Here is a 16,802-nt window from a genome sequence, read left to right on the forward strand (position 1 = left end):
CCAATTATGTTACCTAGTTTGGGTAATGAAACATCTGCAAGAAAATAACAAAGCTCAAGAACACCAATGAACCTTTAAGCTATTCTTTAATTGGACTTTGTCATGGGAATTACTGAGAACATATTCCCAATTGTTTCTTCATCTAGGTGAAATTTCTTTTTCTTTAAAAATTTTAAAAACAAACTTTATTCGTATTTAAAAAAACATTTAAAACAAATATAAGAAAAACATACAAGCTTCTCTTAATCAAAAACACAAATTACATATACATATACAGTACATATACAGTACTTCATCTATTAACTACTTTCTATTATTATATATACATATATACATACGCACAGTGGCTTATTTCCTTTTGTATCTCTCTGACAGTGCAGTTGTTTATTTATATTGATTTCTTCTGAATTTCATCTTTAACCATTCCCCCTCCTCTGATTTATCCACTGATACCAGCTATTCCATATTTTAAAGTATTTTGAGTCTTCCTTATCCTGTAACTCTAGAGTTAATTTGTCCATCTCTGCGCATATATAGATTTTTTTGTATTAATTCCTGATCAGTTGGGTGAAATTTCAATTGAATTAATTTGAGGAAATTTTAAGGGAACTACCGGTAATTCCCGAATAGCCTGTATTTGAGACAGACCATTCATTGTAAGTGTTTATTCATGTGGGACTATTGTAAATTCCCATGGCTGTAAGTTGACAGGAGGACAAACTGTAACTATTTTCATAAATCTCATTATGCTTTAATGGCTAATTCCATTAATTTTAAAGACACAAATCACATAAATTTCCAAAAAGGGGTTGATTGAAGTTTACAATGAGGAATAAGGTGGAGAAAGTACAAGGTGTGGTCAATCCATGTATCTTCCATATATCTGAAAGAATTATCTGCTTTTAGGCCCAGTAGTTTCTCCTTCATCTGAGAAAAAGAATGAGCAGCCGCTATTTATTTATTTAAACAATTTATAGTATAAGGCATATGTTGCTTGTATAACTCTGAGTGGCTCACAATACATTAAAACTACACAATGTTATTCCCCCAAAGTATAATAAAAGTCCACACTTCCATTCAAACAATGCCAGAGGGATATTTTCAAGTTTACATGGCAAGGGAAAAAACCAAGAATTAGATATAAACTACTGCAAGATGCTAAGGAAAAAGGGGTTGAGATTTACCAAATTTGAAACTGTATTTTGATGCTTGTAGTTTGGCCTGGCTAAAAGAGTGGGTGAACCTCTGGAACAAGAGGCCACTTGATTTAGGTCATGAATTAAGTTTTGGATGGCAAAGTGGTATGACAAAGTTAAAGTAAATATTGATTTACTTTACCATTTTGTTAGATGTGCCATACCAAGAGTTTGGAATAAATACAAAACAAGATTTTCTATGAAGATGCCTCTTTGGGTGTCCTCCCAGGAAGCCTTTTTCAGAAAAGAAATGGTGGCGAAGCCGGACCAGTGGACTTATGGTAAAATAATATATTTTAATTTTGGTGACCCCACCCTCAAGTCTAAGAAAGAATTAGAATCAGAAGGTTGTGTCTGCCATTGGTTTACATACTTACAATTGAAAGAAATATTTAAATTACATAAAAAGAGTTATGCGTTTGACTTTGTTAAAAATGAATTGGAAACCTTACTGTTTGGTAGTGATGAACATATCATTGCTAAGGTTTATAAAACGTTTGTCAAGTTTCCGAAAGATGCCCTAATTAATTCATGAGCCATGATCCAAACTTCAAAGGTTCAAACTGCAAAGCTTTCAAGCTGCCAACGTTATTGAAATTGAATTTGGAAAATGAACATGTAAAGTATGGTATGATTCAGTGGGCAAGGAATTTTGGATATAATGTGATGCTTGACTAATGAGAGAATATGTGGACAAAAGGTTTTAAATTTACATTAAAATATAATTTAAAAGAAAATTTCTAAAAGATGATGTATTGCTGGTATTTAATCAGCGATACATCATCTAAACAACTTATCCAGAATGTATAATAGTATTTCAAATGAATGTTGGAAATGTAAATGTAAAGAAGGGACTTTTACCGTTTATGGTGGGCATGTGATAAGGGTGGAAAAGAATGAAACTTTGATTTGGGGTTTTACTGTTTAGATAGATATCTTGTTATAGAAATAGCTAGCTTATACTATTATGAAAAAGTAAAAAGTTGAGGTTTGATGTTAATGCATTATTCTACTGCACCAGAGGGAGTTGTTTTTCTATACTTCTCTCTTCCCCTTTCCTTCCCTTTTGTTTCCTACTATTTGCTCCTTTTATTTTTGTATTTTTTATTATATCCTAATAAAAACTGTAATACAGAACAAAAGTCCATCCCTGTTATCATGCAATTATTCAACTCAGCTACTTAACGTTGTGATTAAACATTTAAAAGAATGTCTAGATCCTTATGTCACACATAATTCTTTACATCAATATTTGTTATCTATATTAAATATTTAAAGTATATACAGATGATATGCAGTGTCTCTTAGGATACCACATACAGGTATACCTGTGTTACAGGTATACATGTGTATGTTGCACCTTCCACCGCGAATTAAAAACATGGCTGTTCGCGGCACCTAGCCTGGACTGAGGGGGTTTTCGATTATTTTAACGGGTTTTAATATTTGTTTATGTATGTATTTTATGTTTTTATTGGCTTGTTTAATTGTTGTGAGCCGCCCTGAGTCCTATGGAGATAGGGCGGCATATAAGTTATATTAAATAAATAAATAAATAAGTATACAGGTAGTCTCAACTTTTGACCAGTCTCTTAGACCCCAAAGCTCCTTATGACCCAAATCCAAAATTTCAACATCTGGGCCACCCCGAGGTCATGTTTTTGCTGGAAACTGGCATTTACTTTCAGCTTCTGGTACAAAAGCCCCATAGAGAACAATGACTTTGTTTAATGACCTCCGTGTTTGTGGCGGTCATTGCACTGCAAACAAGGTAATAAAATCAGCTCTGGTCATGTGGGGATTTGCTTTATAACCATCACAACCTATAATCGTAATTGTGGGACTCAGTAACAGTTGTAACTCGAGGACCTGTATGATAGAGGAGACTTGAAGTAACTTTTAATTTCATCATACTTCAATACGTTACCTCAGTGATGGGTAATCTTTTTGCCGTCGCGTGCCAAAAGCAGGGGGAGTGGGGGGGTCGCGGGTACGTGTGCCCACATCCAGAATTCAATGCGTCCCACCCTCCCGCGCATGCGCACGTGACCCCCCCACACTTCCCCCTGCTTTTGGCACGGTGGGCACGGTAGGCCCATTTTCCCCCTCCCCAGACTCCAGAGGCTTTCTAGGAGCCTGGGGAGGGCAAAAACAGCCTTCCCCATCCTCCCGATGGCCTTCTGGAGGCTGGAAACAGTTTCCCGACTTCCGGTGGGACTGGAAGGCTTGAAAATCAGTTGGCCAGTGCGTGCATGCGCGTTGGAGCTGAGCTAGGGCAACACTCGCATGCCCACCAATATGGCTCCGCGTGCCACCTATGGCACCCGTGCCATAGGTTTGCCATCACGGCGTTACCTTAAAAGTTTACTTTTGAAGCAGGATGAGCTAAGAACGTAGCCTCTAAATCATTCCACCCACATTTTATAATAAAATCAGAGCTTTCTGTGGTTTGTGATTTCCTATTACTGAGGTTTTAAAAAGGATTATTTTTCTCCATATTACACAGAGGCTGAAGACCTCACAGTGAGTTCATGATAATATTGAGATATGAAGAAGGGATTTCCTGATTTGTCAGAAAAGGGCTTGAGACTTACCCAAAAACTCCAAGAAAAATCAGATGACTCTGTTGTCCCTGTCCCCAAATATCCCAAAATCTGGTATTACAGCTGCAAGAATAAACACTTACCTGGCTTCAATGTCCTGGGAAGAGGTAGAGCTTTTTGGTCAAGGTGGTTCTCTCCTTTGAGGGCATATTACGTGGGTCGCTTGCAAAATGGTCCATCACCTGTAATATGGAAGGTACAGAATGCTCACTTTACTAATGAAACATTGTAGAAGGATCGGATTATACAATAGCCCAGATCAGAAAGAATCTATTGACAACTTTTAAGACTAATGATTTTATCTCAAGGCATAGCATATTATAGTTATTGATAGGTGTTTGTAATCTGTACAACATAGAACCTTCATCTGCATAACCACCTTTCTTTGGCCTACATCTCATCCAATTTATTTAAATTCCACATCAATCAGGTGACTCCATGGGACCTGATAAAGTGAGTTGAAGTTCACAAAAGCTTATAGCTTAAAATAAAGTTTAGTTTTAAAAGGTCTTACAGGACTCTTACGATGGAATGCTTAATAGACCTTGAAACACAGAGGAAGCAGGAAGATCTTAAGGCAGGAAATGGGTCTGTTACAAAACACAATTTTGAATGGGAGGGAAGCATGAGAAACAGACTCAGAGTAACTCCATGTTGTGGCCCGTCAGCAGCCTGTGCAGTTAGTAGCTGATTCCGACAGCGAGGAGGCTGGTGTGGTGCTGCGCCAGCAGCCTGTGCAGCTGGCGTTCAAGTCAGACAATGAGGAGGCTGGAGAAGATGTGGTGCCAGAGGCGGGGATTCAGCCAGGGCCTTCAGGACCTCCAGAAACTCCCATAAGTGAAGAGGAAGAAGAGGAGGAGCCTCTTCTCAATGCATGAGCACGCAGAGCTATTAAAAGGCAGGAGTGGCTCCTCAGGAGGTCTCCTTAAGAGTAAGGCTTGGGGCTAATTGGCCACTCCCCTAGCCTATTTAAGGAAGGACGACGACTGATACAATTTGCAGGAAACAACTTCGTTCATATTCCTTTGCGTCTTGATTCCAGAAACGTTTGATTCGGCTCTTGTTTCTCTCTTGTCAGTTTTCCTGAAAATTACTTCTGGGCATTTTGCCAACCACAGTAAGATTACAGTTATCTGAAGTACTGTGCCTCAGAATTGAGTTATTATTCTTTGGATTCTTGTCGGCTGTTAATGAAGTTAAATTAACAGCCCTTATTCAGAAAAGATTTAAACCGTACTTGTGTTCAAACAACAACTAAGAAAGCTCATTAGTAGTCCTTAATTAGTAAACTAAGGTTTGTACGGACTTTGTGTGTGCTGCGTTCTTTGGGGTCCGTAGCTGGGGCAGAACACTCCATCTTAAGTATATCTAAGTATATTGAATCATGTAGTATGGCTGTATCACTATTATCCTTCTCATCTGTTCCACTTCCTCATTATTGTGATTATTATTACAGGTAGTCCTTGACTTACAACACTTCGTTTAATGACTATTCAAAGTGACAATGGCACTGAAAGTGACTCATGACCATTTTTCACACTTACACCCTTTGTAGCATCCCCATGATCATGTGATCAAAATTCAGATGCTTGGCAACTGATTTAGTTATGACCGCTGCTGTGTCCGAAGGTCACATGATCACCTTTTGCAACATTTTGACAAGCAAAATCAATGGGGAAGGTAGATTCACTTAACAACCGTGTTACCTACTTATCAACTGCAGTTATTCACTTAACAAGTGTGGCAAGAAAGGTCATAAAATAGGGCAAAATTCACTTAACAAATGTCTCCCTTAATAATAGGACTACCTATACTTTGTTATTATTATTATTATTACTTTGTTGTTTTGCATGTACACTGAGAGCTTCAGGGGTGATATTCACTTACCTTTGCTACCGGTTCGCAAATGTGAGTGCGCGCCTCCTCTACGAATGCGCAGAGCCTTCTACGCATGTGTAGAGGGTCAAAAACAGGACGTGATGATGTCCGGGCGGGTGGGCAAAGCCTCCCGCCACCAGCGCTACCAGATCGCGTGATCCGGATAGAACTGGCTGAATTTCACCACTGGTGACCTTATGCACCAGAGACAAATTCCTTGTGTGTCTAGTCACACTTGGCCAAATAAAGTATTCTATTTTTTCTCTTTCTCTTTCTCTCTATTCTGTTCTGTTCTGTTCTGTTCTGTTCTATTCCATACTAGATATAAATAAATTGTATAGGGAAAAACCTTTGTTAGGTTTTCACAATTCTGTTACATTATTACACTAGCAAAAAAAGATCTTTCCAGAAATCCACACCGTTCTTGTTTCCTGAGCTTGCTAACCATATGGGGTTTGACGGTGGGGAAATCAGACAGAGAAGCTATATAGCCAGGTTTACTATTATAATCCAAAGACTGTATATAGATAAAGAAGGGATGCAAAAGCTTGAAGGACAGTTCAGAATCACCAGAGAATTAAAGTACCTTGGACTTTATTCTCAAAGGATTATTTTTATTTGCACGCGGTAGCAATAAGCTTGATGTCTGGGTATTTCTAAAGTAGAATACGATGCATAATTTTGATCAATTCTAATTATAAAATTGATGACATGATAGCAGCTCTTTGTTAGCTTTCCTCCAATTGGATGGCTTGCTGCCAAGAATTATGGGAGTTGAAATTTTTTCCAGATTTTTGAAGGTGGGGGATGAAGGGAGTTGATACAAAAAAAAAAAAGGCTCTTGTTCCTTTTTTGGCTACCAAAATTTTTTGCCCACCAATCAATTTTATTTTATTTTACCTTCATCATAATTACAAAAAGAAAATATTCAAACACAATCTACATGATAAATCTGTGCAATATTCTTGCAACAGGATTGTTAAATGATAGAAGTTTGCAGAATCTGCTTATGTTCTTCAATTCCGTTATGGACTCTTAAGTTTTTGAACATGAGATTTAATTACTAAAGCCGGAAAAAAGAAACGGGAAGTTAAAAAATACATGATTTAGGGCCGTTAACAGCAATAGCAGTTAGACTTACAGTATATACTGCTTCATAGTGCTTTACAGCCCTTGCTAAGCGGTTACAGAATTAGCATATTGGCCTCAACAATCAGGGTCCTCATTTTACTGATCTCTAAAGGATGGAAAGCTGAGTGAACCTTGAGCCAGTGAGAATCAAACTCTTGGCAGTGGGCAGAGTTAGCCTGCAATACTGCATTCTAATCACTGCGCCATCACGGCTCCTAATGCCATTCCAAAGTGGGTCTTTAACAAAAAAACTTCATTCCAAACATGCCAGCCTTGTGTAGAAAGACCTGAGCAGACCTACCTTCCGGAAGACCTCTTCCAAATTGCAATTCCAGGCATGTTTCTTGATAGTATCTATTAGCTCGATGATGAAGAATGATCCTGTTTGAGTGTGTCTCCAGGATAAATTATCTAAACAGACAACAATGATTAAGCAATAATGATTCTTCACGATGTCAGACTTCATTCTCTACCTAACAAACTTTAAACCTATACAAATTGTCTTCGACCTATCACAGTAATGGAGCCTGTCCATTTCCTTTGCAAGTGGTGATGGCCATTGAGGGAGATGGCCTCACTTAACAAGGCCTCATCATCCTTGCTTTCCCTGATGCAGTCATATCAACATATGAATCGTTAAACTGAGAAGAGCTTCAGGGGTGGGGAAGGCCTTGAGAAATCTAATGCAGATCCCAGCCCACCTGCCTTCGGCTTTCCAAGACCTCCCCCATCCCTAAGAAATCTTACACTCCATTCCTGCTCCTTGTCATCCCTACATCCCTTGGGCCTATTTCCGCCCTCCACCAGGTACCCACAGATTTTTTCTCGGGTCCCTCACAGGGCTTGGCCTCCTGTGCTGAAAATGGCAGCTATTTCCCAGAGGCAGCCAAGCGGCCCAGCAAGGGACCCAGGAGAACAGGCCTGCCCTCCTTTCCCAATATGAGGTCTGGAGACCTTCAAAAGGGTACAATAGGTATGAGTAGGTGGCTAGCAGGCCCAAGGCCTATGGGGACTTAACAGGGTGGGCTGGATAGCTTACGGTTCACTTACTAAACAACGAGCTTATTTCATACTACATAATCATCTTTGTTCGTGCTGATTAGATTTCTGGTAGCTTAATTTATTAGGGAGACTCAATCTCTTTGGGTGGGATTTGGTTCAATAAATTGACAAATCCCCAAATATATCTACCTCACAGGGTTGTTGTGGTGGTGGTGAAAAAGAAGAGGAGGAAGGAGTATTACTATGATCTTCATGAGTTACTTACAAAATAATAAAGGGTGGGATAAAAATCTTATAAATGAATGACTAGGCTTTTTGCAGTGAGCATGCCGGTGAATTTCTGATACTTAGCAAAGAGGTCCAGATCAGGTTTTCTTAACTGATTAGTTGCCAATCTTGGACAGACAGCTTTGTGAACTAAATGCCTGTATCGCTAAGGCAGCAACTCTTTTCATTTCTGTCCTGCTTTGGACCCCTACTTAGCAATTTTCTTTTAACAGTCTCTTACTAGGGGTGGTGGAATATAGGCAGATGAAGTCACTCTCCACATGTACTCTCTGAACGGCATCAGCTTGCCATTGCATGGGGTTGTGTGAATCAAACTGGAGAGAGGCAGCAGCAGATGCAGCTGAGTCTTCCACGTTTTCCACCCTGTACCCTCGTTGCTCTGGAGAAACAAAATGGGGGAATCAACAATCATTAACAAAAGCCTCTGACAGATCAGAGGTTATTCATACAAGGCTTTATGATCATCATAAAAGTACAGCATAGCCTTTTGTTCCTAACAGGTTTCAAACTCCCAAGGTTTAAGACAAGGTTCAAAATTAATTTTTCCCTTGCCACTTATGGAAAGTCATTATTCCAACACACCTGAAGACCACAGATCTTCTGGAGATAAATACAATCAGCAGTAAATATCTACAAATCAGTTTGCCAAGAGCAGAAGTGGAGAACTATGGCCCCTTTATGACTTGTGGACTTCAACTCCCAGAATTCCTGAGGCAGCATTGATGACTCAGGAATTCTGGGAGCTAAAGTGCACAAGTCATAAAAGGGCCATAATTCCCGACCCCTGATCTAGAAATTGCTTGATCTAGTTAAGACTATGTGCAAGAGACTATATGTTCCTGCTAAATACTCATCTGCCTTCTCCCCTCCCAGATCTCAACTTCAGCAACCTACCAGCACGACCTGCTTGAATAATGACCACCTTGGGCTTTCCCCTCAAAGCTGGGCAATTTATGTTGTTGAAGATGGAGAAGACAGTTTTGATGGGGAAGATGTCAGAGTGTTGGTTTCCTGAATGGACTCCACAAAGGATGTCCTGAAAGCCATGAGACATCAGTACCACAAACATCCCATCTGAAGTCTTATGCTCTTCCCGAGCTGCAAACTTCTGCAAGCAAGTGTTTATATCCTGAAAGCAATGAAAAAGGAAGGTGGGTCAGGAGTGGAAATGGAGTTTCTAACTAACTCTGCACTCATCATTAGAGTTGAGAAGAATGGGGGTAGCCTTCTTGCAATTGCACTAGATTTCAATTATTATTCAAGCATAGCAAAAATTCAGTGCATAAACAATTACTAGCTTTTTCTCTCTAGATTTGAATGGGAGGGCTGTACAGCAAATCTCCATATCTGAGATGTGTGAACACCATCACAAATCTCCAATATGGCGAGGGGTCTGTGTGACAAGGGGAGTATTATCTTCACAGCTGAATGGAAGGCTGACCTCATCATGCTCTCCAGAAGGAAAAAACCAAACATCCTGGCCAGTATAGTAGTATATTCTCTCTGGAAAGCTAGCCTCCTCAACTGTTTTTTTGGAGAAACAATTATGGGAGATGAAAAAGAAAGCAATATCCCAATAGTTGAAATTAAAAAGGATTAGTCCAGGAGAGAAGTTCAATTACCATTTCAGGCACATTTTTCTTATACTAAAATTAGATATAAACAACTTGATAATCTACAGTTTTTGGGAATTGAGGTCCCATCAACTCCAATCAGCATGGCCATGAGCCAGGGCTTGCTGGATTTATAATTTAAAACATCCATATTTTCTACATCTGTGCTAAATATTATTGTATAGGTAGTTTAACAAGATTGCCACACTTTATTCAATTTTGAAGCTGCCTAGGTCCAACTAACTATGGGTGGCTAGAATTAATACACGTATTAAAGGGCAAAATCAAAACTTCAACACCCATTCCATGAATGTTTAGGTTTCACTAGACTTTTTTCTTGAGTAACAAATTATTAAACTTTTTTTTACCTGTGAGCTTAAATTGGTCTTTGTTTCCACATTGTATCCCAGATCTTCTAGGAGAAGTGTCATCTGTTCCAAGTCTATCTCAACCCCGAGTCTATAACCCAAGTAATCAAATTTGATATTGCAGATTATCAAGGCCAGGCGCGTACGAGTCTTGGGATCCTTGATAGGGTAGATCTGCATGGGGAAAGAAAAGTGGTTCTTATCCTGAACTATAATTATGCCAAGCACCCATCTAGTTTAGGGCTCTCCCAATTCTTATCAATCTTAGCAAGTGGTGGGGGATCCTGGAAACTAGTTTGGTAATATTTGAATGATTTTGATGGTGTTGCAAAATCTACAAACAAGGTTAACAGATAACTATGGTTTTGCTATTACTCAGAATTTAGTGTTCAGAGATTATTTGAATCTGAAGATTTGTTCCACTTAACCATAAAAATAAAATTGGTAAATCAGACCCAAAATAGTCTAACTTCCTGTTTGCCATAGTGGGTGGCTACGCACTTGAGGAAACCCACAAGCCTGATTTGAAGGCAAGTCTTCCCTTTCCTTCCCTTTCATGTAAACAGAAGCAAATATTAAGAGAGCATGGCAATTCTGTGAAAGCATAAAGTCCATGAGTTCAATCTCTCAGGACCTCCAGGTATTTAAGTGTGCAGAGATTAACAGAGTTGGAAGGAACCTTGTAGGTCATCTAGTCCAACCCCCCATCCAAGCAGGAGACTCTACACCATTTCTGACAGATGGCAGTCCAGTTACATCTTGAAAGCTTCCGGTGATGAAGCTCCCACAACTTCTGAAGGCAAGCTGTTCCATTGGTTGTCTACTTTAAAGCCAATTAAGGTATTGTGGTCACATTATATTTAAACCTCCCTTAATTTCATGTTGTCTGTTTTATTTGTGTTAGATATGGAACAACAGAGGATTCCCAGCTCATTTTTTTTTGCTTTAGAAATAAAACAAGGTAATATTTCTAAAAGCCAAGTTGAGGAGAATTTAAGATACAATCAAAATTTCTGCTACAAAAGATGAATTTTCAGTTCACATCTGTGGCTACCTTTACAGCAGCTGCTGCATGCAATAAAGTGCAGTATTTAAGCTCAAGTCTTGGATAGATCTAACTAGGTCTGCCAACTCACCTCGGTGCCTTCATTAGTCTGAATTTGCTGAAATACATTCTGAGGACAAAGCCTGATCCCGTTTTTAGATTCTAGGAACTGGACCTCTTCCTCTGAGATGTTACCTTTTATTGGCTGGCTAACTGGAGATGGAAGAAAGTTGAACACCATATTCAGCTTTTTTATCACAGTGAATTATTAAGTATCACATGAGACAGTCGGACCTTTTAAATTGCTAAACTACAGTGCCTAGCAGCCCCTCCGAAGGGCATTGGGAATTGTAGCACATCACAGGGACACTTGTTTTCTTGTCAGCTCCAACAGAAACAAAAATCAGTTAGCAATTAGCAAGTCTGGGCCCTCAGAAAGAGCATGTCCTCCAGCTTATTGACTCCACTGCCATAGCAAATCTAAAAAACATGCAGAAAATTAAGCAACATGAACAGAGCTGCTGACAAAGGATAGCTTTGAAGACCTTAGCCTTTCCTCCACATTGCTGGTCTCCTAGAAAGCCTACAACATACTAACTAGAAACCTAGTTGATAGCCTACCAATCTTTCTGAGTCTTGTGGCCTAACCTTTGACCTATCCCTTCAAATTATTTCTTCATTTAAGAAAATATATATGGCTGCCCTACTCAGTCTCAGTTGAAGTGAGCAATTGAGAAAAAAAAGCAGATGTTTTTAGTCCATACTACTGTCTAGTCCGGTGATAGCAAATTTATGACATGTGTCACAAGTGACACACCCCTGTCATTTTTGGTGACACACCTAGGGGTCGCATGAGAATGTTATGTACTCTTGCACTACCTCTGGATCTTCTGGAAGTTGCTTGAGAGAGCCTGCTCTCATGCAATCTCTGGATCTCCCTGAAAATCATGTGGGAATGTTCTTGCCCAATTTTTGGAGGCTCCAGAGGCCCTGAAAGACTAAGACCCTCTCACATGACTTCCAGTGGGTTCAGAAGCTGAGGAAGAGGCCACCACAATCTCATGTGGCCTTTGCAGCCTCCAAAAGGCATGGATAGTTCTCACATGGTTTCTAGAGGCTCCAGACACTGCACAAGAATCTGATATGCTCTCACCCAGCCTCTGGAGTCTCAAAAAAGGGTGCAAGAATGGGACATGCTTTCCTGTTCTTTTCAGAGCAGGCCAAGAAGAGCATTCTCCAAAGTTTTCAGGCCTCATACAACCTCAGATAGAGAGAAAAAGGCAAATCAGAAAACGTTTGCAATTATGTTTTTATTTAGTTTATTACATTTATATGTTGCCCATCTTACTCTCCCAAACACGTTTTTGTTAAGAATTGTTTCTCCTTTGTCTGATGGGGATGGCATGACACACCAGCAGTCAAGTTAGGCTTTTCTGAATTTTTGACACGCCAAGCCCAAAAGGTTCGCCATCACTGTCCTAGTCCAAGAAAAAAAAAAAAAAATAAGGGAGAGTTTTTATAAGATACAATGAAGCTGATTAAAAACTGGAAGGCACCCAAATTTCATGTACCTATATCTTAGTATATAGAAACATTCTTTAGAATGTGCTCTTAAAAAAACAGGGGAATATCAATTTATGGTAAAGTTTCCTTTCAAAATGACTTATTACACCAATATGACCAAATCTAACCAGCCCAAACAGTTTGGGGGCACAACACAAAGCTTTTGCATGATTCTGGGCCACAGTAACTAAATTAGGGAGAGAGATCAGTAATTTTGGCCCAAAGCTAGATGATATGCTGTAACATCAGAAGTACCAGCAGGAAAGGTTTGGAGATCCAGCTGTCCAGCTAAGTAAGCATTTCGGGCCAGGAGGAAGTCAATAAAGAGGCGGCTAGCTTCAGGCCCCTTTTTTCTCACATTATCGATCATAATTCTTGCTTGATCTTGCGTCTTATCGTACACATTCACTCCTTCCACCTCTTCATCATCCATGATATCCTTACTGAGCAGATCATCTAAGAGTTGGCTGATGATAGATTTGTTAACACGCTCTATAAACTCTGCACGCACTTCTTTCAACTTCTTGTCTGTAAGGAAAACAAGTGCATTTTTCTAAATTTATCACTCTGACTTGAACAATTACAATTTTACTGAGATACAGGTAGGCCTTGACTTAGTCAGTTCAAAGTTACAACAACCTTCTAAATTTATGACACTAATTTGAAGAATTACAATTTTACTGAGATACAGGTAGGCTTTGACTTATAATCTTTTCATGTCAGTTCAAAATAACAACAATCTAATCTAAATTTATCACACTGACTTGAAGAATTACAATTTTACTGAGATATACTGTAGATAGTCCTTGATTTATATTCTTTTCATGTCAGTTCAAAGTTACCATGTCCTTGGAACAAGTGGCTTATGACCTGCAGTTTAGGATTGTTGAACAACCTCTGCACTCATGCGATTGCAGTTTGGGCAATTGGCAACCTGCTTGTATTTACAATTAGTAGTAGCATCCTGCAGTCAAGTGGTAGTAATTTGCTACCATTTTCCCCCTAACTTCTGGCAAAGAAATGCCCATTGAGGAAGCTGGATTACTTAGCTCGTTTTTCTGCCCAGAGAATCCTTAAATGGTTAAGTCTGACCAATGACTGGATTTTATTTATTATTAAATTAGCATAGGATTCTGCAGAAAGTGAAAAAAGTGATGTTGGACTCTATCTAATCACAATCCCTTATATACACACACATGCTCAGATATTGTTCCTACAACAATTAAATACTACCAGTAGCTGATTTGTGCCACATACTAAGCTTTTCTAACATTAATCTGAGTTTGCTTTTTTAGTTTAGGATGTAAAAGCTATACATTTTGGTTAGTTTATGATTTTTTTTACATAAGCAGAGAAAACGGATTAATTGAGGAACCCAATAAACATATTGTATGAAAAGGGCTCCATTTTTTCTTTCCCTACTGCATATCCAAATACTTTGATAGATATTACTGACAAAATATGGGAATAAATGACCCCAGGAAAACTGCAATTTGTTTGCGGGAGAGAAGGGAAATGTAGATATCCGTTCCTTATCACATAAGATATTCAGTGAAAGTGTAGAATAAGTCCCATCTTAATTTGAGTTGTCCTCTACATTTGGCTGCTACTGTAGGTCCTGAAAAAATAAGGAATATTTTCCCTTTATGGTCAATCAGACTTGGCTAATGTTGAAGTGGAAAGCCATGACTCAAGTGAGAGAGAATAGTGAGGTAAATGAACATCAGGTGTGGAGGGTAACCTCTTCCCTGAAAAGCAACAGGTAGGATCTGTATATGAAGTTACTTTATACTGAGTCAATTCATTGGTCCAATGTATTGCTCCAAACTACATTGTCTCTGCTAGGAATCCCCAATCTTTGGGTTGGAATGAACATTTGAAATTTTTAGGGCATGCTATAGAACAGTGTTTCTCATCCTTGGCACCTTTAAGATTCTCAATCTTGACAGCTTCAACTCCCAGAATCTCCAAGTCAGCAAGTTAGGGAAACACTGCTGTAGACACCAACAAATCATGGAGGATTCAACCAGTTTGAAGGCAAACTGGTGAATCCCTAAAATGTAGGCTCACTACCGGACCAAACACTGAGTTGCAGTCACCTCCACATTTTGATTTTCTAAGAACATGTACCAGGCCTGGAGTATCCGTCCATTAATTCATCCATCTATGCAGTCATTCATTCAAAAGAAGCAGAATAAAAAAAGCAGATGGAGTCAAGAGCCTTGTGAATGCCAAAACATTAAGTTAGCAGGCAAGTAAGTCTTGCAGGCCCTGCATTATTAATTTAAGATCTGTTCGTTCTGAGATATCTCATAAGTACTGTATGGGGATTCTTTTTTCTAATATACTAATACTAAAGGCAGTAGGAAAGGTCTTGACTTCCAATTACTGCATCGCAAGTCTTTGTGATATTATACAGGACATATCATCCTGTTTGAATTTTGCTCTTAGATATTTTCCTTTTGGGCCTCTCATTCTTGGCCCTCATATCCTTGTCCTAAAATTCCTGGAAAGCTACAGAAATAGCCACATCAAGGAACTCATACCAGGCCAGCAGTTGGTTCAGGGTTAATTCCCCTTGTTGCAGATAAATTAACTAGAAAGTTTTGAACCAAGAGTTATCAGTTAGGGACAGGATGATGAGAGCTGTAATATTATAGTAATGAACTCAACTTCTGGGAGGGCCATTTTCTACCAGGAGTTGTGAATAAAGATAATCCTTGAATTACAAGTTGGTTTAGTGACCTCTTGAAGTTACAACGGCACCAAAAAAAGTGACTTATGACCATTTTTCACACTTATGACCACTGCAGCTTCTTCATGATCACATGATTTAAATTCAGATGCTTGACAACTGGTTCATCTTTATGACGGTTGCAGTGTCCCAGGGTCATGTGATAATCTTTTGCAACCTTTTGACAAGCAAAGTCAATGGGGAAGTCCGATTCACTTAACAACCGGGTTACTAATTTAACAACTGCAGAGATTCGCTTAACAAATGTGGCAAGAAAAGTTGTAAAATGGGACAAAATTCACTTAACTGTCTTGCTTAGCAACCGAAATATTGGGCTCAATTGTGATCATAAGTCGAGGACTATCTGTGCTTTGTTGCTTGTTGAGTATTGCTTGCTAATGATTAGTGTCCCTTTGTTTTCTGAAAGCGTATAAAAACTATGCTAATTTGTGTATGTATCTCGATTTGTGATGTAATCCAGAGAGCACAATTCTTTGCGCTCCACTTGAATCGTGCAAGTGAATCCAACTGAATACCATGTAGAGGAAGAATTATATTATATATTTTATCTGAGGAAGCAATTTTGTTTGCCTACTCATACACTATTGATTGATTGATTGATTGATTTGTATGACCTGTCAACTTAAGCAACTCTGGGAGGTTTACAACGGCAATAAAACCAGTAACTATGAAACAATCTCAAAACAATGAAACAAAACTCCTGCTCCTTAATCGATGCCTTGCAACCACTCCAGTTGCTCTCCACCGGTACTTTCTATCTATAAACGATCCTTCCAGCGTCTTGATTTAAAATCCTGATCTTTTTTTCTTATAGACGGGAAGGCAGCCAAAGAAACCCGCTTTAGGAATAAAGTTATTTTTTTTTTGCACGTTGCAAGATCCAGAGTGGGTGGAAAAAGGAAGAGGCCCTCCTCGCATAGTACGTGTAAAAAATGCAGCACAAACTGCCACTCCCCGCTCTTTCAGGTTTTAAGGTTTTAAGAAGAAAAAAAATGGTGGGAGGGGCTGTAGAGAGGTATCTATGATCTTACCTGCCATGATCCCTCAGCTCATACTGGGCAGCGATGACGGGGAAGGGAAAAGCTCAAGACACAGCAGCAGTTCCAGCTTTGGAGGCAATTCTGAAAGTGAAAGAACTCACACCCATTGTTTCCTTTTCCCGCCCAAGAATCGAACAGGCGGAAAAAGTTGGCCCCAATCGCCGTGTGAGTATCCTGGAAACCATTTGGCGGAAAAACTAATTTGCCTTTTTTCGTGAGCCGGACTCTTACATTTTATAAAGTTTTTGGTCTCAGCTGCTCTCCTTGTTATTTTCACCAAATAAGAGGGGAAGGACAAAACTGGATTAAAAGTTGCTCCA

General features: G+C 39.2%; 1 protein-coding gene across 1 annotated transcript; it reads right to left on the reverse strand.

Annotated features, from left to right (window-relative positions):
• Positions 1–182: 182 nt before the first annotated feature.
• On the reverse strand, positions 183–16,561 carry LOC139318756 (caspase-1-like). The gene is made up of 9 exons (XM_070946344.1): positions 16,474–16,561; positions 12,943–13,215; positions 11,216–11,337; positions 10,080–10,253; positions 8,993–9,227; positions 8,319–8,477; positions 7,110–7,219; positions 3,883–3,981; positions 183–927 (listed from the first exon to the last, which is right to left on the reverse strand). Exons 1-8 carry the CDS (start codon positions 16,478–16,480, stop codon positions 3,889–3,891), a joined length of 1,173 nt encoding a protein of 390 aa, XP_070802445.1. The 5' UTR covers positions 16,481–16,561; the 3' UTR covers positions 183–927; positions 3,883–3,888.
• Between the last annotated feature and the right edge of the window lie 241 nt (positions 16,562–16,802).

This window comes from Pituophis catenifer, unplaced genomic scaffold, assembly GCF_029215685.1.
Source record: "Pituophis catenifer annectens isolate HBS135680 unplaced genomic scaffold, rPitCat1.0.hap2 SCAF_1, whole genome shotgun sequence".
Classification (NCBI taxonomy): domain Eukaryota; kingdom Metazoa; phylum Chordata; class Lepidosauria; order Squamata; family Colubridae; genus Pituophis; species Pituophis catenifer.

Coding starts and splice junctions, on each gene's coding strand:
- LOC139318756 (XM_070946344.1), bottom strand. Junction 9,228..10,079: donor AGACCAATTTAAGCTCACAG/GTAAAAAAAAGT, acceptor CATTGCTTTCAG/GATATAAACACTTGCTTGCA. Junction 3,982..7,109: donor TGGAAGAGGTCTTCCGGAAG/GTAGGTCTGCTC, acceptor TCCATATTACAG/GTGATGGACCATTTTGCAAG.